The 15,393-nt window shown below is 47.2% G+C and overlaps 1 protein-coding gene and 1 long non-coding RNA gene across 3 annotated transcripts; one reads left to right on the forward strand and one right to left on the reverse strand.

Moving 5' to 3' along the window:
- The first annotated feature begins 45 nt into the window (after window positions 1-45).
- On the forward strand, window positions 46-5,965 carry LOC311521709. Its single transcript, XR_014711954.1, has 2 exons — window positions 46-601; window positions 3,258-5,965. It is a non-coding gene; the product is annotated as an uncharacterized lncRNA (long non-coding RNA).
- Window positions 5,966-7,423: 1,458 nt separating this feature from the next.
- LOC311521707 (protein mab-21-like 3) lies at window positions 7,424-15,182 on the reverse strand. 2 transcript variants are annotated; one of them, XM_084630202.1, is made up of 7 exons: window positions 14,726-15,182; window positions 13,966-14,109; window positions 10,913-10,994; window positions 9,608-9,631; window positions 8,603-8,876; window positions 8,245-8,395; window positions 7,424-7,984 (listed from the first exon to the last, which is right to left on the reverse strand). In XM_084630202.1, the coding sequence occupies exons 1-7, from the start codon at window positions 14,837-14,839 to the stop codon at window positions 7,577-7,579; spliced, it is 1,197 nt and encodes a 398-aa protein (XP_084486328.1). In that variant the 5' UTR covers window positions 14,840-15,182; the 3' UTR covers window positions 7,424-7,576. The 2 variants fall into 2 exon arrangements, with proteins under 2 accessions (XP_084486328.1, XP_084486327.1); XM_084630201.1 differs by lacking the exons at window positions 13,966-14,109; window positions 14,726-15,182 and adding an exon at window positions 11,300-13,931.
- Between the last annotated feature and the right edge of the window lie 211 nt (window positions 15,183-15,393).

Genomic DNA, 15,393 nt, shown 5'->3' on the forward strand with positions numbered 1-15,393 from the left:
GGGGGGGGGAGGCGGGGGGGGGTTGCCGGGGGAGTACGCTGGTTATCTGTGCCAGAGGGACCTTTGGCCTCTGACTTACTGAAAGTGACACACCCATAATACTATAATAGTAGAAGTGTCAGTTGTTCGGAGATAAATTCCACTTGGACTCATAGTTTCTAGTCTGACTTCCTGTATAACACAGGGTGTAGGATTGTGCTGTCAGGGGCTGTGCCTTTAAGGGCTGAGCTCCCAGACTGGGATGCTGTGAAGCTCCTATTGTGTTGCACAGCTGGCTGGAACCACACCGAGGATAGAGCGGAGCCCTGGCGAGCATCGAGTGATCACTGACCACCACCCGGTACCAGGAGTAAATGAATGAAGAACAGATGCTGGGTGGAAGGATGGAGCAATGAACAGCCCCACCAGAGTTAAAACTTTGTGGGAAACTGGAGGTGGTTTAAACAGCGCTTCCCTCTGTACTGGCAACAATGGGATCCAGCAAACAGGAAGACAATCAGAAGGTAGCGATAGTCGTGACAAGAGCTGGTCCGGAAGCCGTTGATGTGTTTCAGTTATCTCTGGCAGAGAGGCGAACGATGAAACTGGAGAGAAAGTTGAGGTATAGCGCACTCCTGTTTCATTCTTATGAGGAGAGAGATGTTTTGAATCAGAGGATATGTCAGTGAGGGGAATATAGCATTCAGGCCTGTATATTTGCCTGAGATAGAGTTTGGGGTTTTGTTTGCTTGTTTAACTTTTGATATGCTTATATCCTTACTACCGTGTGAACAAAGAACAAAGACCCGGGGTGTTGCATCTGCCCACAGCCGGATGTGGTTGCTAGCACAAGGAGACGAGATGAGGAAGAGAGTTAAGGTATAGCTGGGCACGGGGGAGTTTAATAGACGAGCGCACACTTGAAAATGGCCTCGACTCCTGTCTCAAGGCAAGGCCAAGCAACCAGCTGGGAGGGGGAGCCATAAGAAACACTAAAAAGCCAGAGAAAAGGGGACCCTGGCCGAAACACAACCTCACTGCCTACTCCTCCCATCGGGTACAAAAGAGGTGGTACTGAAGCCCCCAGACTCACGACCTTCCAAACAGAACATGGCCATAAATTGTAAGGGGTGGGACCAGGGGCGGGCACTGCAGGTACAATTGAGCCTGCTAAGAAAGAGGAGGGAGGCCAGGAAAAGCCGTATGGATGGATATGCTTGCTTGGTGACCCCACTAAACAGCACATTGCCTGCACGTTGGACTCTGGCCTTCTGCTTTCTGTCTGCGGGGCGAGAACTGAGGGAGGGCAGGGGAGCCCTAACAGGGTACAGAAAGGAGAAGGAAAAACAATAGGTAAACAGCATGACCAGAGGCACTGAGCAGCTTTGGAGAGAGCCAGAGGTGCCGGGCTAAAGCTAAACCAAACCAATGTAAATTCAGTGTAATGGAAATAACATACCCAGGAGAGACATTCACACATGAAGGTGTAGGAGTAGATCACTTGCTTGTCCCTTTGCCAACAGACAAGGGGTGGGGGTGTGGGACAAAGATTCCTTGGAATGGGGAAATATAGAGAGAAATTTGTGCTTAAGGTAGCTGCTCGGACCAGCCACCTGAGAGCGCTACAATGTAGACACGGGCTGCCAATCGTAATAAAGAGTCTGAGAAACGGATGGAATTGAAGAGGTCCCAGTCCTAGGTACTAGGAGGGTACATGCAGAACTAAGTTGTCCATGGACCCCTCCAAGGAGATATTGGCGTAGTCCTCTTACAGCACCAAGGTCCCAACTGGAGACCAGTGACTTGTGTGCCATGGGTACTCACAAAAACTGGGTGCCAATACACTCAAATACAGCAGGAGGCTTTGGGCCTAGTCCATGGGCATAAAAGAGTTTCACATCTTTATTTATGGGAAGACCCTGTAGCTGAAACTGACCATAAGCCACTCATTGCCACTCCCAGCTCCCGCTTCCCCCCAGAATACAGAGGCTAGATGTTTGGTTCCAAATGTATCCTTTGCCCATTGCTCCCAAACCTGGGAGAGGCTGGCTGGCTGCTTGCAAACACACTCGCTGAAGCACTGGACACAAGTGCGGTGGAGCAAAGTTCAGAGCTAGATTTTGTACGTTGCTCAGAATTTTAAAAATCCCGTCCGGTCTCAGGCAAAATGCAGACCGGGATTGCCAGAGCTCCTGCTCGGGATGAAAGCCTGCAGAAAGTAACTGAGGCTGTTAGCGCAGGGTGGCTGGGAGAGCAGATTCCCAACCCCTATTATCAATACAAGGGGAGCTCTCAGCACTAGATGGCATTTTGTTTAAAGCCACAGGAGGGCGATCCCCAAGGCGTTACAGAAAAATACATTAGAAAGGAGTCATGAAGATCAGTTGGGGATTGGAAAACCTCAGAGAACGGCCAGAGCCCTTCTATGCTGGCCTCACATGAACAGCGACATTGAGGAAACTGTCCAGAGTTGCTGTATGTGCCAAAAATACAGGCCAAGTCAAGCAAAAGAGCCCCTGTTGGTGGCACAGGAAAAGATTGGCCCCCTGGGGCAAAGGAAGCCTGGATTTGTCTACAGAGGCTGGAGAAAACGGTGTACTTCTCCTAGACTATAGTTCTCACCTCCCCGAGATAACCCTACGAGAAGACACTAGGGCTAAACGGGTGATGGCACATATCAAACCTGTTTTTGCTAGACATGGTCTACCTGTCATGGTAATGTCCGACAGGGGCTGCAGTTCGGTGGCCATGAGGTTACGCAGTTTGCAGTGAAATTTGGGTTTAGAATATAGCCACTTGTCCAGCGTTTCTCAAATGTGCCCACGGTGACCACCAGGGGCTTTTCTTGCTGCCACGACCTCCTGGGTGGTGACGGGGTGCAGGGGGGGGGAGCAGTGGTGCCTGCCCTGTCTGGAGCCACAAACACTGTAGGAGCAGGTGACCAGTGTGAGTTCCCCACCTTCCCGGGGCGGTGGGGCTCGGGCATTGGGCTTCAGCCCTGGGGGGGCGCGGCAGGCTCTGGCCGTGTGGTGGCAGGCTCTGTCCCCCATGGCCCTCTCCGCCTCCCTACCCACCTCCCCATCTGGGGCTTAATTTGGCTCCCAGCTTCCCAGGGCTGAGTAAATTTGCTGTGGAAAGTGATATTAACAAATAGACAAATCTCACTTTTCACAGTGGCAGATTTACTAGCTAGCAAATCTAAAAAGAAAAGAAAAAAAAACCCTACCAAAAAAAGGAAAACATGTAAAGCAACTTATTTGTGTTTCTATTCTGTTTAGGTCCAGTAAAGAACAGAGACATGATTTTTATTATTGAGTCTTCAAAAAAAACCCCAAACCCTACCTAAATAAACTACAGTAATTTGGACATGTGCATGTGAATATTTATTTGTTTTTCCTAAAGTTAATTAAGTATTTTAGGAAAAATTGTCAGAGCGGCCACTAGCAAGATTTGGTGGCCGCACTCGGGGGCCACCAAAAACTTTGTTGTGAGAACCCCTGTCCATGCTATCCCCCATCGAACGGGATGGTGGAGAACAGTGTCAAATGTCCTAAGCCGCTACTGAAAAGGACTGCCGAGTCAGACTCTGGTCCGTATTTAGCCCTATGAAATTACAGACTGGCCCCCAGGGGGTGTTCCCGCTGCCATTCTGATCAACAGAAAACGGAGAAGAAGAATGCTTTCACCATCAGACACGGACATCAGCAAGACACTGGGACTTGCCGACAGACGAGGCAGAACAAAGCAATCAGCATGATTTCGGATCCACTTCACAATGATGCAGTGGTTGCCATGGGGTCATTTGAGGCTGTCACCCCAGATGGAGACATAATACAGAAGAATAGGCAACACCTCCAAATCCCAGGGAGCGAGAGAGATAAGGGGCATCAAAGCAGCCGTCTTGCCTGAGAGGGTCTCAGACAGGCAACAAATACAAGAGAATGAGACAACAGAGCCGCAGGACAGGGTAAAACCGGAACACGTGGGCCTGCTGCCTCCTGAGAGCAATGGTGCTGATGTCTCGGGGTAGCCCTGAGGTCCAAACGACAGCGCAGGGCACCTCCGAGACTAGCTGAACATTGCTAGGAACTTGATCCCTAACCTGATCTTGAAGGGGGGCGTAGTTTGGGGTAAAATATCATTGATTTGCTAAGCGTTCTTCCAGGAAAAACAAAGGAAGTTCTTGAAGCTACAACAGCAAGTAGGGGGAAATAAATAAAACGGTTTTTAGACTCTGCTATGTTCAAATGGGCACGGTTAAGGGCACTGGACGGGCTGAAAATGCAGCAGCTGTGGTCCTGGACACGTCTGGGTGAAATAGGAAAAGGTGTTTAAAAGATGTGATTATCCAAGCTGTCGTTGGGACACCAGGAACAGAGACACAGGACAACGGGAGCGATGCTCTCCTCAGGGAGCCCAGAACCCTCAGCCAGTGAGCCCTCTGCCACAGCAAGAGAGAGCACTTTGCTGGTGCTTAAACTGTGTCCGCTCCCGGCCACCCCAGCCTGTCAGCCAGCCCCAAAAAACTCCTCAGGACTCTGCCAGCCCAAACCTTGCCTTGCCGGTAACATGCAGCGAAGCCCAGAGCTCCCCAGAGACTCTTGCCCTCCCATTGGACACTCACAGAAATGATTAAGTTCACTGCCTCCCAAGAGCCTGTTAGTGTAGCTGAGGTCTCACACTTCATAACACAGCCCTGAGACGGTTAATAGTGAAGCTAAGAAGTTTGCTAATACAGAACAGAGAGTTCGGTGTGCTGCATGATCAGTTATTACACTTACGAGATTATTTATGGGGGTACAACCTGCACTTGTCACAGATGACAGGTTCTTTTGCGGGCGGCTACTTATTGGTGATACTAAGCAGAGAGAAGAGAAACAGGAAACGGTTAGAAATAAAAAAGCTTTCTAGTGTCTCAGACTAACTTCAGGCAAAGATTGTAACTTGCTAAACAGCTTTCTCAAGTACATCAAGCTACCAGCATCGCCAGCCCATCTGGCAGGAGGATCCAGCGTTCACAGAACTAGAGGGTGCTGTTCCCTAAGTGATGGATAATTAAAATGTCTTGTTGCTCTCCTTATATTTCCCAGAGTTCACGGTCTGCTTGAAAAGCCAGGAAGCCCTCCTGGGATTCAGACTCCAGAGTGTCCCCTACTGTGTCACCAAGCTGTTTCTTCCGCCACTTGTGAGCTTGACGGTACATGTCAATGCACTTTCACTGTCCTCTGCCTGTGATCAAGCAAGGCAGACAGGTAAATCCACGTTCCTTTGTCTAGGACAGGCTTGTTTATCAACAGCCTCCAAAACAACATATTTCTAGCACACGTACATAGCTCTTTATACACAACCCGTACATACATCACCCAAAAACATTCATGACCAGTGAGTCTCCAATTTTCATATTATACCTTATGACACTGTTTTGTAGTATAATATATGATCCGTTGATTCAACTGTCTTATACTTATGCATATTGATTTCTTCTATAATCCCAATTATATTTGTCTGTATTAACTAAAGCAAATGGTGATGAGAACTCTTTCCATTCCATTAGTATCTCTGGAGGATGTTAAACAGAAGCTACCAAAGTCAGACATTTTTAAATCAGCAGGTCCAGATAACTTGCATCCAAGAGTCTTAAAGGAGCTGGCTGAGGAGCTCACTGGACTGTTAAATGCTGATTATCAGTAAATCTTGGAGCACTGGGGAAGTTCCAGAAGACCGGAAGAAAGCTAATGTTGTGCCCATTTTTAAAGAGAGTAAACAGGATGGGCTGGGTAAGTTGAGGCCTGTCAGCCTGACATCAATCCTGAGCAAGATAATGGAGTGGCTGATACGGGACTCGGTTAATGAAGAACTAAAAGAAGAGAATGTAATTAATGCAAAGCAACATGGGTTTATGGAAGAAAGACCCTGTCAAACTAGTCTGATATCTTTTTTTGATGAGATTACAAATTGATTGATAAAGGTAATAGTCTTGATGTAATATACCTGGCTTCTGTAAGGCGTTTGACTTGGTACCGGGCAACATTTTGATGACAAAAGTGGAACGATATAAAATCATCATGGAACACATTAAATGGATTAAAAACTAGCTAACTAATAGGTCTGAAAATGTAACTGCAAATGGGGAATCGTCATCAAACGAATCGTTTCCAGTGGGGTCCCGCAGGGACGGTTCTTAGCCCTATGCTATTTAACATCTTTATAAATGACCTAGAAGAAAACATAAAATCATCACTGATCAAGTTTGCAGATGACACAAAAAATTAGGGGAGTGGAAAACAATGAGGAGGACAGGGCACTGATTCAGAGTGATCTAGATCACTTGGTAAACTGGACTTAAGCCAACCCTGCATTTTAATACAGCGAAATGTAATGCATGTCTCTGGGAACAAAGAATGCAGGCCATACTTACAGGCTGGGGCACTCTATCCTGGGAAGCAGTGACTTAATAAATTTGGGAGTTGTGGTTGACAATCAGCTGAACAGGAGCTCCCAGAGCAACACGGTGGCCAAAAGATCCTGGGAATCTGGGCATAAACAAGGGAATCTCATGTAGGAGCAGAGAGGTCATTTTATCTCTCTATTTGGCCCTGGAGTGATCGCTGCTGGAATCCTGTGCCCAGTTCTGGTGCCCACCGTTCAAAAAGGATATTGATAAATTGGAGAGGGTTCAGAGAAGAGCCACGAGAATGATTAAAGAAATAGAAAATCTGCCGTAGAGTGACAGACTCAAAGAGATCAGTCTATTTAGCTTCACAAGGAGAAGGTTAAGGGGTGACTTGATCCCAGTCTATAAGTAGCTACATGGAAAAAAATATTTAATAATCAGCTCTTCAGTGTAGCCGAGAAAGGTCTAACATGAGCCAAAGGGTGGAAGTTGAAGCAAGACAAATTCACACAGGGACTAAGGCATTGATTTTTAATGGTGAGGCTAATTAGCCATCGGAACAATTTACCACGGGTCATTCTCCCCCACTGACAATTTTAAAATCAAGACTGAATGTTTTTCTAAAAGATCTGCTCCAGGAATTATTTTGGCCCATGTTATACAGGAGGTCAGAATACATGATCACAATGAAGCTTTCTGGCCTTAGAATCTATGACTCTCTAAGTTGTTCCAATAGTTAATTACCATCACTTGTTAACAATTTGCACTCTATTTCAAGTCTAAACCTGTCCAGCTTCAACTTCCAGCCATTGGATCTTCTTATATCCACAGACTGCAGTGGGGTCCGATCTCAGCTCCCCCAGGTCTATCTGGAGTCACCACCTGCCTGCAATGAAGGCAAGGCCAGATTCTGATCTCAGCCCCCCAGGGTCAATCTGGAGTCACCCCTGATTGCAATGAGATCAGGGCTGGATTCTGATCTCAGTTATGCTGGGGTCATGCCAGAGTCACCCCATGTGAGCCCCACTCTCACAAAACCCAGAAGACCTATGAAAAGAACCCGACACTATTTATTGTTCCATATCTCAAGGTTTTGAAGTAAAGTATCCGTTCCCCCAGTGTAAATCCAGAGCAATTGCAGATCCATTGGGGTATGTCAGTTCAGACAGAAGCCCAAATATCTTCGTTGGGAGCAGAGGTTGCTCACAACTCCCTGAAGATGCTTCTGTCAGAAGATATCTTCAGGTTTTTGAACTCTTCAAAGTCTTTCTGATGCTTCTTTCTAAACTCATCCAGCTCCCGCGCCCGTTGGATGAAGGGTCCCGGGCCTTGGGGCTTGGCCAGGTCGTAGCTCAGCTGGAGGTACTGTTCTGGGCTGCATCTCATCAGCCTCACCTCCAGTCTGAGCACCTCCAGCACCCGGTTTTTCAGGGAATTCTCTTCCTCACTCCGGTGCCAGTCGAAGAAATTCATCGAAGGCAGGAAGTAGCTGGGCAGCTGTTTCTTATCCAGGCTGAACTCCAGCACCTTCAGCAGGGTCCCCAGAGCATCCAGCTCCATGGCCCAGTTCTCTGTCTCTGGGTTGAGGTGGGAAGCCCAAAAAAGAACCATCTGCAAAAGAAATATGCAGCTCTAACCACTAGAGACTGCTACCCTCCCACAACAAGGGCTAGAACCCAGGAGTCCTGGCTCCTGGCCCCCCTCCCCTAACCCCCTCCCCTCCCAGAGCTGGGGAGAGAACTGAGGAATCCTGGCTCCCAGCCCCCCCCGACCCCCCCTCTAGCCTTCTAGATCTTTCTCCCCTATATCCAAGGATGCTCCTATCACCCATTTTCCACCCCCTCCTACCCTGGCTCCTCAGTTTGAGTTACCTTCAGGTGGTAGGAGGTCAGGACTTTGCCGTAGCGCGGTACCCACTTTTCCATATTGATTTGCTTCAGCATCCGCAACACCTTCAGCCTGCACCCACCATCGGTGTCAATGTCCTTGAGGAGCTGGGTCTCAGCCAGGGAGAAGGTCAGCCTGGAGTGGGGTGGAGGGAAATGGGGCAGGGCTGAATGGGAGTACAGGGTCAGACAGACCCCCATCCCAAACCTACACTCTGTGTGTGTGTGTGTGTGTGTGTGTGTGTGTCCCCGTCCCCCTGCGCCCCCTGCTGGAGGGGATGAGCCCTGCTCGGTGTACATTTCTGTTGCCTTCTGCTGGAACACATGAAATTTGCATTTTTACCTCCAGTATGAATTCTTGGCCACCAGATCGGTCCCAGTTTTGTAAATTTCCATGATATTCCAGGTGGGTTTTCTCTGCTCAGCGCCCTGCTCCCGGTCCCACCAGTCGGAAAGCCACCTGAGATCCTGCTGCGGCCAATCCATGGACATGTCCACTTTATTCCGGATGGTGGGCACCAGGTCTATAGACACAGGTCGGCCATTCACCTCTGCACTGAGCTGCACAGCTGGACTAACTGGTGTAATACCCACAGTGTTCTCCAGTTTAATGTTTCCTTGGAGAAGGCAAGACAGAGGAGTGGGAGTTAAAAGCAAACAGTTGACATAGGTCAAAGCTTTGCAGATCTGAGATGATGGAAGAGCAAAGGTTAAGGGAATGAGGGCCAAGATCCTAGGACTCCTGGGTTCTCTCCCAGCTCTGGGAGGGGAGCAGGGTCTAGCGGTGAGAGCAGTGGGGGCTGGCAGCCAGCATTCCTGGATTCTATTTCTGTGTCTCTTTGACATTGTGTAACTAACTTCATCTCCATGGGCACACGGTGAGTTAGTGGAAGAACTGAGAATAGAAACCAGGAATCCTGACTCCCAATCCCTAACTCTGGGAACTCCAATATGTGAGAGAGATTATGAAGGAACAGTGAAAAATTTCTCACCATACAGCTCTGCTGGTGCCCCTTAATCCTGAACTCCAGCCCTGGGCTTCCCCCTTTATGCCCCCCAGCTCTGCCGATGCCCTGACCCATAGACCCCGCTATTACAGCTGTGGGCTTCCCCAACGCACAGCTCTGCTTGTGCCCCTGAACCCCAACCAGCAGCCCCTACTATCCCAGCCAGGAGTTCTCCCACCCCGCACAGCTCTGTCATGCCCCTCAAACCCGACCCATAGCCCCCTTTTCAATGTATTTACTATTTTACCCTATGCAATTTAACAGTTTTCCCTTCTGTATTTCCCTCATGCTTATAATTTCTCCACTTACAGAGTCCCTTAATGTATATAACTTTTACTTACTAATTCCGGTAGCAAGGCTTCTCTCTAAAAACAGAGATGGGAGAAGAAAAGGGCTAGTTAAAATCTATGACACTCAGAGTCTTGTATAGAAGGTTGATCACAAAGGTAAAACTGGAAGAAAATGATGAGATTCCTGCAGGGTTGGAAGAAGTCGAATTTCTTTGTGCCTATATTAATCAAGTCTTGGCCAACTCACAGTTACAGCTACGGGGTTGTCTTAAGTGCTGAAATCAACACACACTGGAAATACGATGTTAGCCCTGTTCCACTCTCGACTGTTCCACTGTTTAACTACTTCACTTATGGGGATGATTTTTATCCCAGTATAGGAAAATCCTTACAACCCCTGCTCGCATGGGTGCTGTTCTACCATTATTAAAGGGCTGTCGCGCTTGGCAAAGAATTGACTGGAGCTACAGCAACACAAGCCCGGTGGAAATGGAATTAAGAACATCCTCAGGCCATGGATATAAAAACACAACGGTTACCCAGTGCAAGGTGGTGTTATGCCTTTACCAAGGTCGCACCTCTTTGGCAAACTACTTGGGAAGTTAAAGAATGAATTTTCAGCAGGTGGCAAAAAGATAAACCTGAAAAATATTCCTCACTCGAGCTGCTGGGGTTTAGGTCGCCCTAGTTACGGCACTCACGGTACGGAGTATTCAGACCCCTCAGTGCCGTAGCTATGCACCTAACTTTTCTGTGTAGACGAGGTTGGAAAGAGCTCAATCTCTTTACTTTATCAAAAAAAAAAAAAAAAAAAGAGTAAGAGGTGACTTGATTACAGTGTATAAGGCTCTTCATGGGGAGAAAATCCCAGGTACTAACTGGTTCTTTAATGTAGCAGATGTGGGGCGGCAGGAGGTAAACCGGACACCGGGTGACCCAGAGTCTATTGTGCCGGGCGCATCCACCCACCCCAGCTCACCTCTAGGACTCTGGTGTGCTGGGAGCCTCTACCCCCTCCCCTGAAGATTTCAGTGCAGTGAGAGCATCTACCCGCCCCCCCCCCCACAATTCCAGTGCACTGTATCGACCCACCCCCACACCCCCATGATCCCAGGGCACTGGGTGCACATCCACCTTGGAGAGCCCGACTCCAAGCACATTGCCTCTCGAGAAGTTTACGTATAGTTTGTTATGTTTGTTGTTTATATATATAGATATTTAAAAAACTTAAAAGTTAATAGAAAAAAACCAAGAAAGCAAAACAAAACAAACACTCTATGGCAGTGTTTATCATCTTCCTGTGGCCTTAATTAACTGATGCAGTAATAATGAATTAATATTCACACAGAAACTTACCTTTAGTCAGAGCTTCCTGGACACAGTCCCACAATGTTTTCATTACACGAAATGGATCAATGCCATTCTTCCAAATCTGTAGCTGAAAAGGGATGTAATAAGACATCTTTAGATGCTTTAATCCAAATCAAGAGGAAGCTGCAGGTTGGGACTGAGTGGTACCAGCAGAGCTGTGGTGGGGAGTCCAGGGCTGAGAGACTGGGGGCTGTGGGTGGAGACTAAGGGATGCCAGCAGAGCTGTGGGGGCAGAAAGCCCCGGGCTGGGCTAGCCAGGGGCTGCAGATCAGGATCGAGGGGCACTGGCAGACCTGAGGGGGCGCCGGGGGGAAGATCCTAGAACTGGGCTAGCCGGGAATGACTTTTTGAATGCCCTATGATCTCATTTACCTGCTGCTTATTTATTGTTTTTATGTCTTCCTCTGTGAGGTCCATGTCTACAGTCTTCCTCTCCAAGAGATCTCTCATTATCAGCTTGTTATAATCCACCACCACCTTGTTCCCCCAGCGGTACACCGGCACCTCGGGCTTCAAGCTGTCCCAGACAGGCAGAAGACCTTTTGGGGTGTACAGCTTGCTGTACAGGCTGCCCATAAGGATCAGGTTCATGTTGTAATGGATGGGGACCAGGAAGTCGTAGTCGCTGCTGCTGGACTCTGTCTGGACGTGGAGGTCCTGGGCTTGGCTGCCCACTAGGATGGCTTCCCCTGTGAACAGCTCCACCTTGCACTTACACACTGAAGTCATGATCCTGCTGACCAGAGCTTGCACCAGCTGGCACTCCTGCTTTCTTCTCTGCTGTTCCTTTTGCTCGGGATACACATGGTTCCCCAAGAAGCATTTCAGTAACTCCTGGACATGTGAAGGAAACTCAGCCTGTTCCTCTTCCATTTCCCTTGGCACTCCTGCCTCACTCTGGTACTTGCCCGCCATCCCTGCGAGGCACAGATGGCTCCTGGCAGGGCTGAGCCCTCCTCAGTCCCTTGACAAACTCTTGTGGTTCAGCTCTGCATTTCCTGTAAAGACACCCCCTCTCCTGCTCATAGCTGAGCTGCATGGGGGAAGGGAGTGTTGTTTGCAGGCGGAATCAGCTGGTTATTTCTGCCAGAGAGACCTTCGGCATCTGACTTACCGGAAATGACGCCACCACAATAATACAATAGTAAAAACATGAGTCATTAGGAGACAAATTCCACTTCTTTCAGACTCACCGATTCATAGATTCTAAGACCCGAAGGGACCCCTGTAATCATCTACTGAAAAGTCCTGTATAACACAGGCCAGTGGACTGCCCTGAATTCATTCTTGTTTGAACCTAACCCTAGTTCATATTGGCAGGCTGTCTGGAGCGGCTCAAGAGCATGAGCACCAACCTCAGGGCAGACTGCTAAGAAGCAGGGTACAAACCAAAAATTGGTTGTGAATTCTATACTTAGATTTTGCCAACTAGTTATCAAGTGTAAACTCCTCTGGCACTATACCAGCCTTAAGATAGAGTGACAGACAGTCCCTTTGGATACTCTGATCTATCTTGCACCTACACACACCTGCCTTTGTGATAGATGGTCCCTTACACCAAAAATCACAACAATATTCAGGTTCCTCCCGAGCCCAAAAGACCGATCACTTACCCCAGATAAATTGCACCCTAAATCTTATACCAAAGACAACCCACTTGTAGCAAATCCTATAATAAATTATCTAAAGATTTACTAAGAAAAAGAAATGAGAAGTTATTTACAAGGTTAAAGCAGGTAACACACACACAAACGAGTTACAGCCTTAGGTTCCAAACGATGACAGAAGCTTCTACAATGTGCAAGCTCTATACATCCCTTAGGGCTAGCCCTTGCCACGCACTGGGGAATCTTTTGCTTATGCTTAGTGACCCTGACCCCTCAGAGACCAGGCAGTAAAAAGACACAGTTTCTTACTGTCAGGGATTTTTATTCCCTTCCTCCCAGAGTTCAGGCTGATGGGATGAGTTCATGTACAGGTCTTCTCTTCACTGGGTGGGGTGGAATGCAATTAACAAAGTCTTTGTTCTTTGAGGTTTCACAATGGCGCATTCAATGAGCCTTCTTGGTGGGCAGACCCTAACACCTTCTGTAGGAAGCTGGCATTGTACATTAATTTATGCTTCTTTCCTGTTTGACGATTTATACAATTACAGAGGATTACAATACAAGCACTTCCTGCCACCTTAGAACATGGGGTACAGATGGTATAAGTGAGATTAATGCATGCAGCATCCTACAAGCGTTTCATAAAATCTGAACCCTAAATACATTCTTAGAAACTTAACAGACTGCTGACACACAGGTGAGCCAGACTGGTTTCCAGCTATGTATTTGTCAGTGTTCGGTTGAGACCTTGGGGCCTTAGCATGAGCTGGCACCTGGTCTGCCAGCATCACACAGATTTTTCAGAAAAACATCCCATCTTGATTTACAACTTGCCAGTGAAGGAGAATCCACCTGAGCTCCTGGTAGGTTGTTGCAGCCGTTAAGTCCCCACACTACAAACAAATTCATTCTTCTTTCGAGTCTAAACCTGTCCAGCTTAAAATTCCAGCCATTGGATTTTATACCTTATCTGCTAGATTGAAGAGCTCCCTATTATTTCTGTTCCCCATGTCGGTACTCTACTTATAGACTCTTACCTGCTCCGGGAGAGATACCCAGTGTTGCCAATCACAAACATTCAACAGTCATGAAAATGGCTTAAAATCATGAGATTTGGAGGGAGAAAATGTTGGGTTCTCTTTATTCACCGTTGGGTTTCTGAGCCTTTTAGGATCTTGTTTTCCTTCGTGCCTCCTCAAACCCTCCACCGCTCCCCAAAAACAGTTTTGTTAAAGCTGAGACCATCAGCTAGGTCCCTACTCAGCAGAAGTATGGCACTACTTTCAGTACCACAGAAGTGTTCTGTAGCGTACGACTGAACAGAACCAAAGTGGTCATCAATGAAAAACTGTGTACTGAATGAACACAAAACCATCATGTGTAGATCACATCTTTACCCTGAGACAATTGATTGAGAAAGGGCTTGCTTACCAGAGAAGATGAATCTTGAACTTCACAGATTTCATCAAATCTTTCATCTGCATCCATAGGGTCTCCATTGCAGATCTTGCGACAATATGGTCTTCCTAGAAAGATAGTGTCACAGGCCAAGATGCTGTATGAAGGTTCAAAATGCTGTGTAAGGACAGAAAGTGGAGAGACAGCTTGGTTTGCGATCATCACTGGAGTGTGGCAGGGTTGTATCTTACCACTTTTCCTTTTCTGCATAGATTACGTGATGCAAAAAGCAACATCAAAGGAAGATACAGTAGTTACGTGGAGTAGAGAAAAACTTCAAGAGATCAACTTTGCAGATGACATTGTTCTGTTGGACACAGATGACGATGCCATGAAAAGACCACTACAGTGTCAAATGGAGTGCCATCAAAGAAGATTAAGAAACAGCCAAAAGGAGACAAAAGTCATGATTGTTGAAAGAGGAGTCAGCAATAATGTTGCGTATCTGATTGATGGTGAAGAATATGGCATGGTTAACGAATTTGTACATCTTGGAAGCACAATCAGTGCTGATGGCCAACTCCATAAAGAAGTCGAAACAAGAACTGGGAAGGCAAGCGGCGTTTTTTGAGACTATCTGAATAAATAAAGAGATTCACATCAGAACTAAGATAAAAATTATACAATGCCATTGTGATACCGACATTGTTACATGCTTCTGAAACTTGGCAAGTGCTAGAAGCCCACAACAGGAAATGTAACACATTCCATCAGAGATGCTGGCTGAGAATACCTGGTGTCCACCGTGGGGACAAAGTAACCAACCCTGATGTGTTACGAAGGACTGTCCAACAAACAGGCTGTAGAGATAATGATTGGAAAAAGAAGACTGAAGTGGTTTGGGCATGTTGCACAGACATAAAAAAACCCCCAAATCCTGTACTCCTAGACAAGCCCTAGACTGGAGACCCAGCAATATCCCCTCCACAGACCATGTCAAGGTTCCTTCCCCACTCTGAACTCTACGGTACAGATGTGGGGACCTGCATGAAAACCCCCTAAGCTTATTTTTACCAGCTTAGGTTAAAACTTCCCCAAGGTACAAACTATTTTACCTTTTGCCCCTGGACTTTATTGCTGCCACCAACAAGCGTCTAACAGATATATAACCAGGAAAGAGCCCTCTTGGAAATGTCTTCCCCCCCAAAATCCTCCCCAAACCTTACACCCCCTTTCCTGGGGAAGGTTTGATAAAAATCCTCACCAATTTGCATAGGTGACCACAGACCCAAACCCTTGGATCTTGAGAACAAAGAATTTTAATAGAAGAAAAAGTAAAAGAATCACCTGTGTAAAATCAGGCTGGTAAATACTTTACCGGGTAATCAGATTCAAAACATAGAGAATCCCTCTAGGCAAAACCTTAAGTGACAAAAAGACAGAAAAACAGGAATCTCCGTT

This window comes from Lepidochelys olivacea (assembly GCF_965140295.1).
Source record: "Lepidochelys olivacea isolate rLepOli2 genome assembly, chromosome: 6".
In the NCBI taxonomy this organism is placed as follows: Eukaryota; Metazoa; Chordata; order Testudines; family Cheloniidae; genus Lepidochelys; species Lepidochelys olivacea.

Bases quoted from the DNA above. Each gene is read 5' to 3' on its own strand.
- LOC311521707 (XM_084630201.1), bottom strand. From the start codon at position 11,842: ATGGCGGGCAAGTACCAGAGTGAGGCAGGAGTGCCAAGGGAAATGGAA. The intron at 10,995-11,299 runs GTAAATGAGATC...ATCCCTTTTCAG, and splicing joins AAACAATAAATAAGCAGCAG to CTACAGATTTGGAAGAATGG. The intron at 8,877-9,607 runs GTAAGTAAAAGT...GCCTTCTCCAAG, and splicing joins AAGCCTTGCTACCGGAATTA to GAAACATTAAACTGGAGAAC.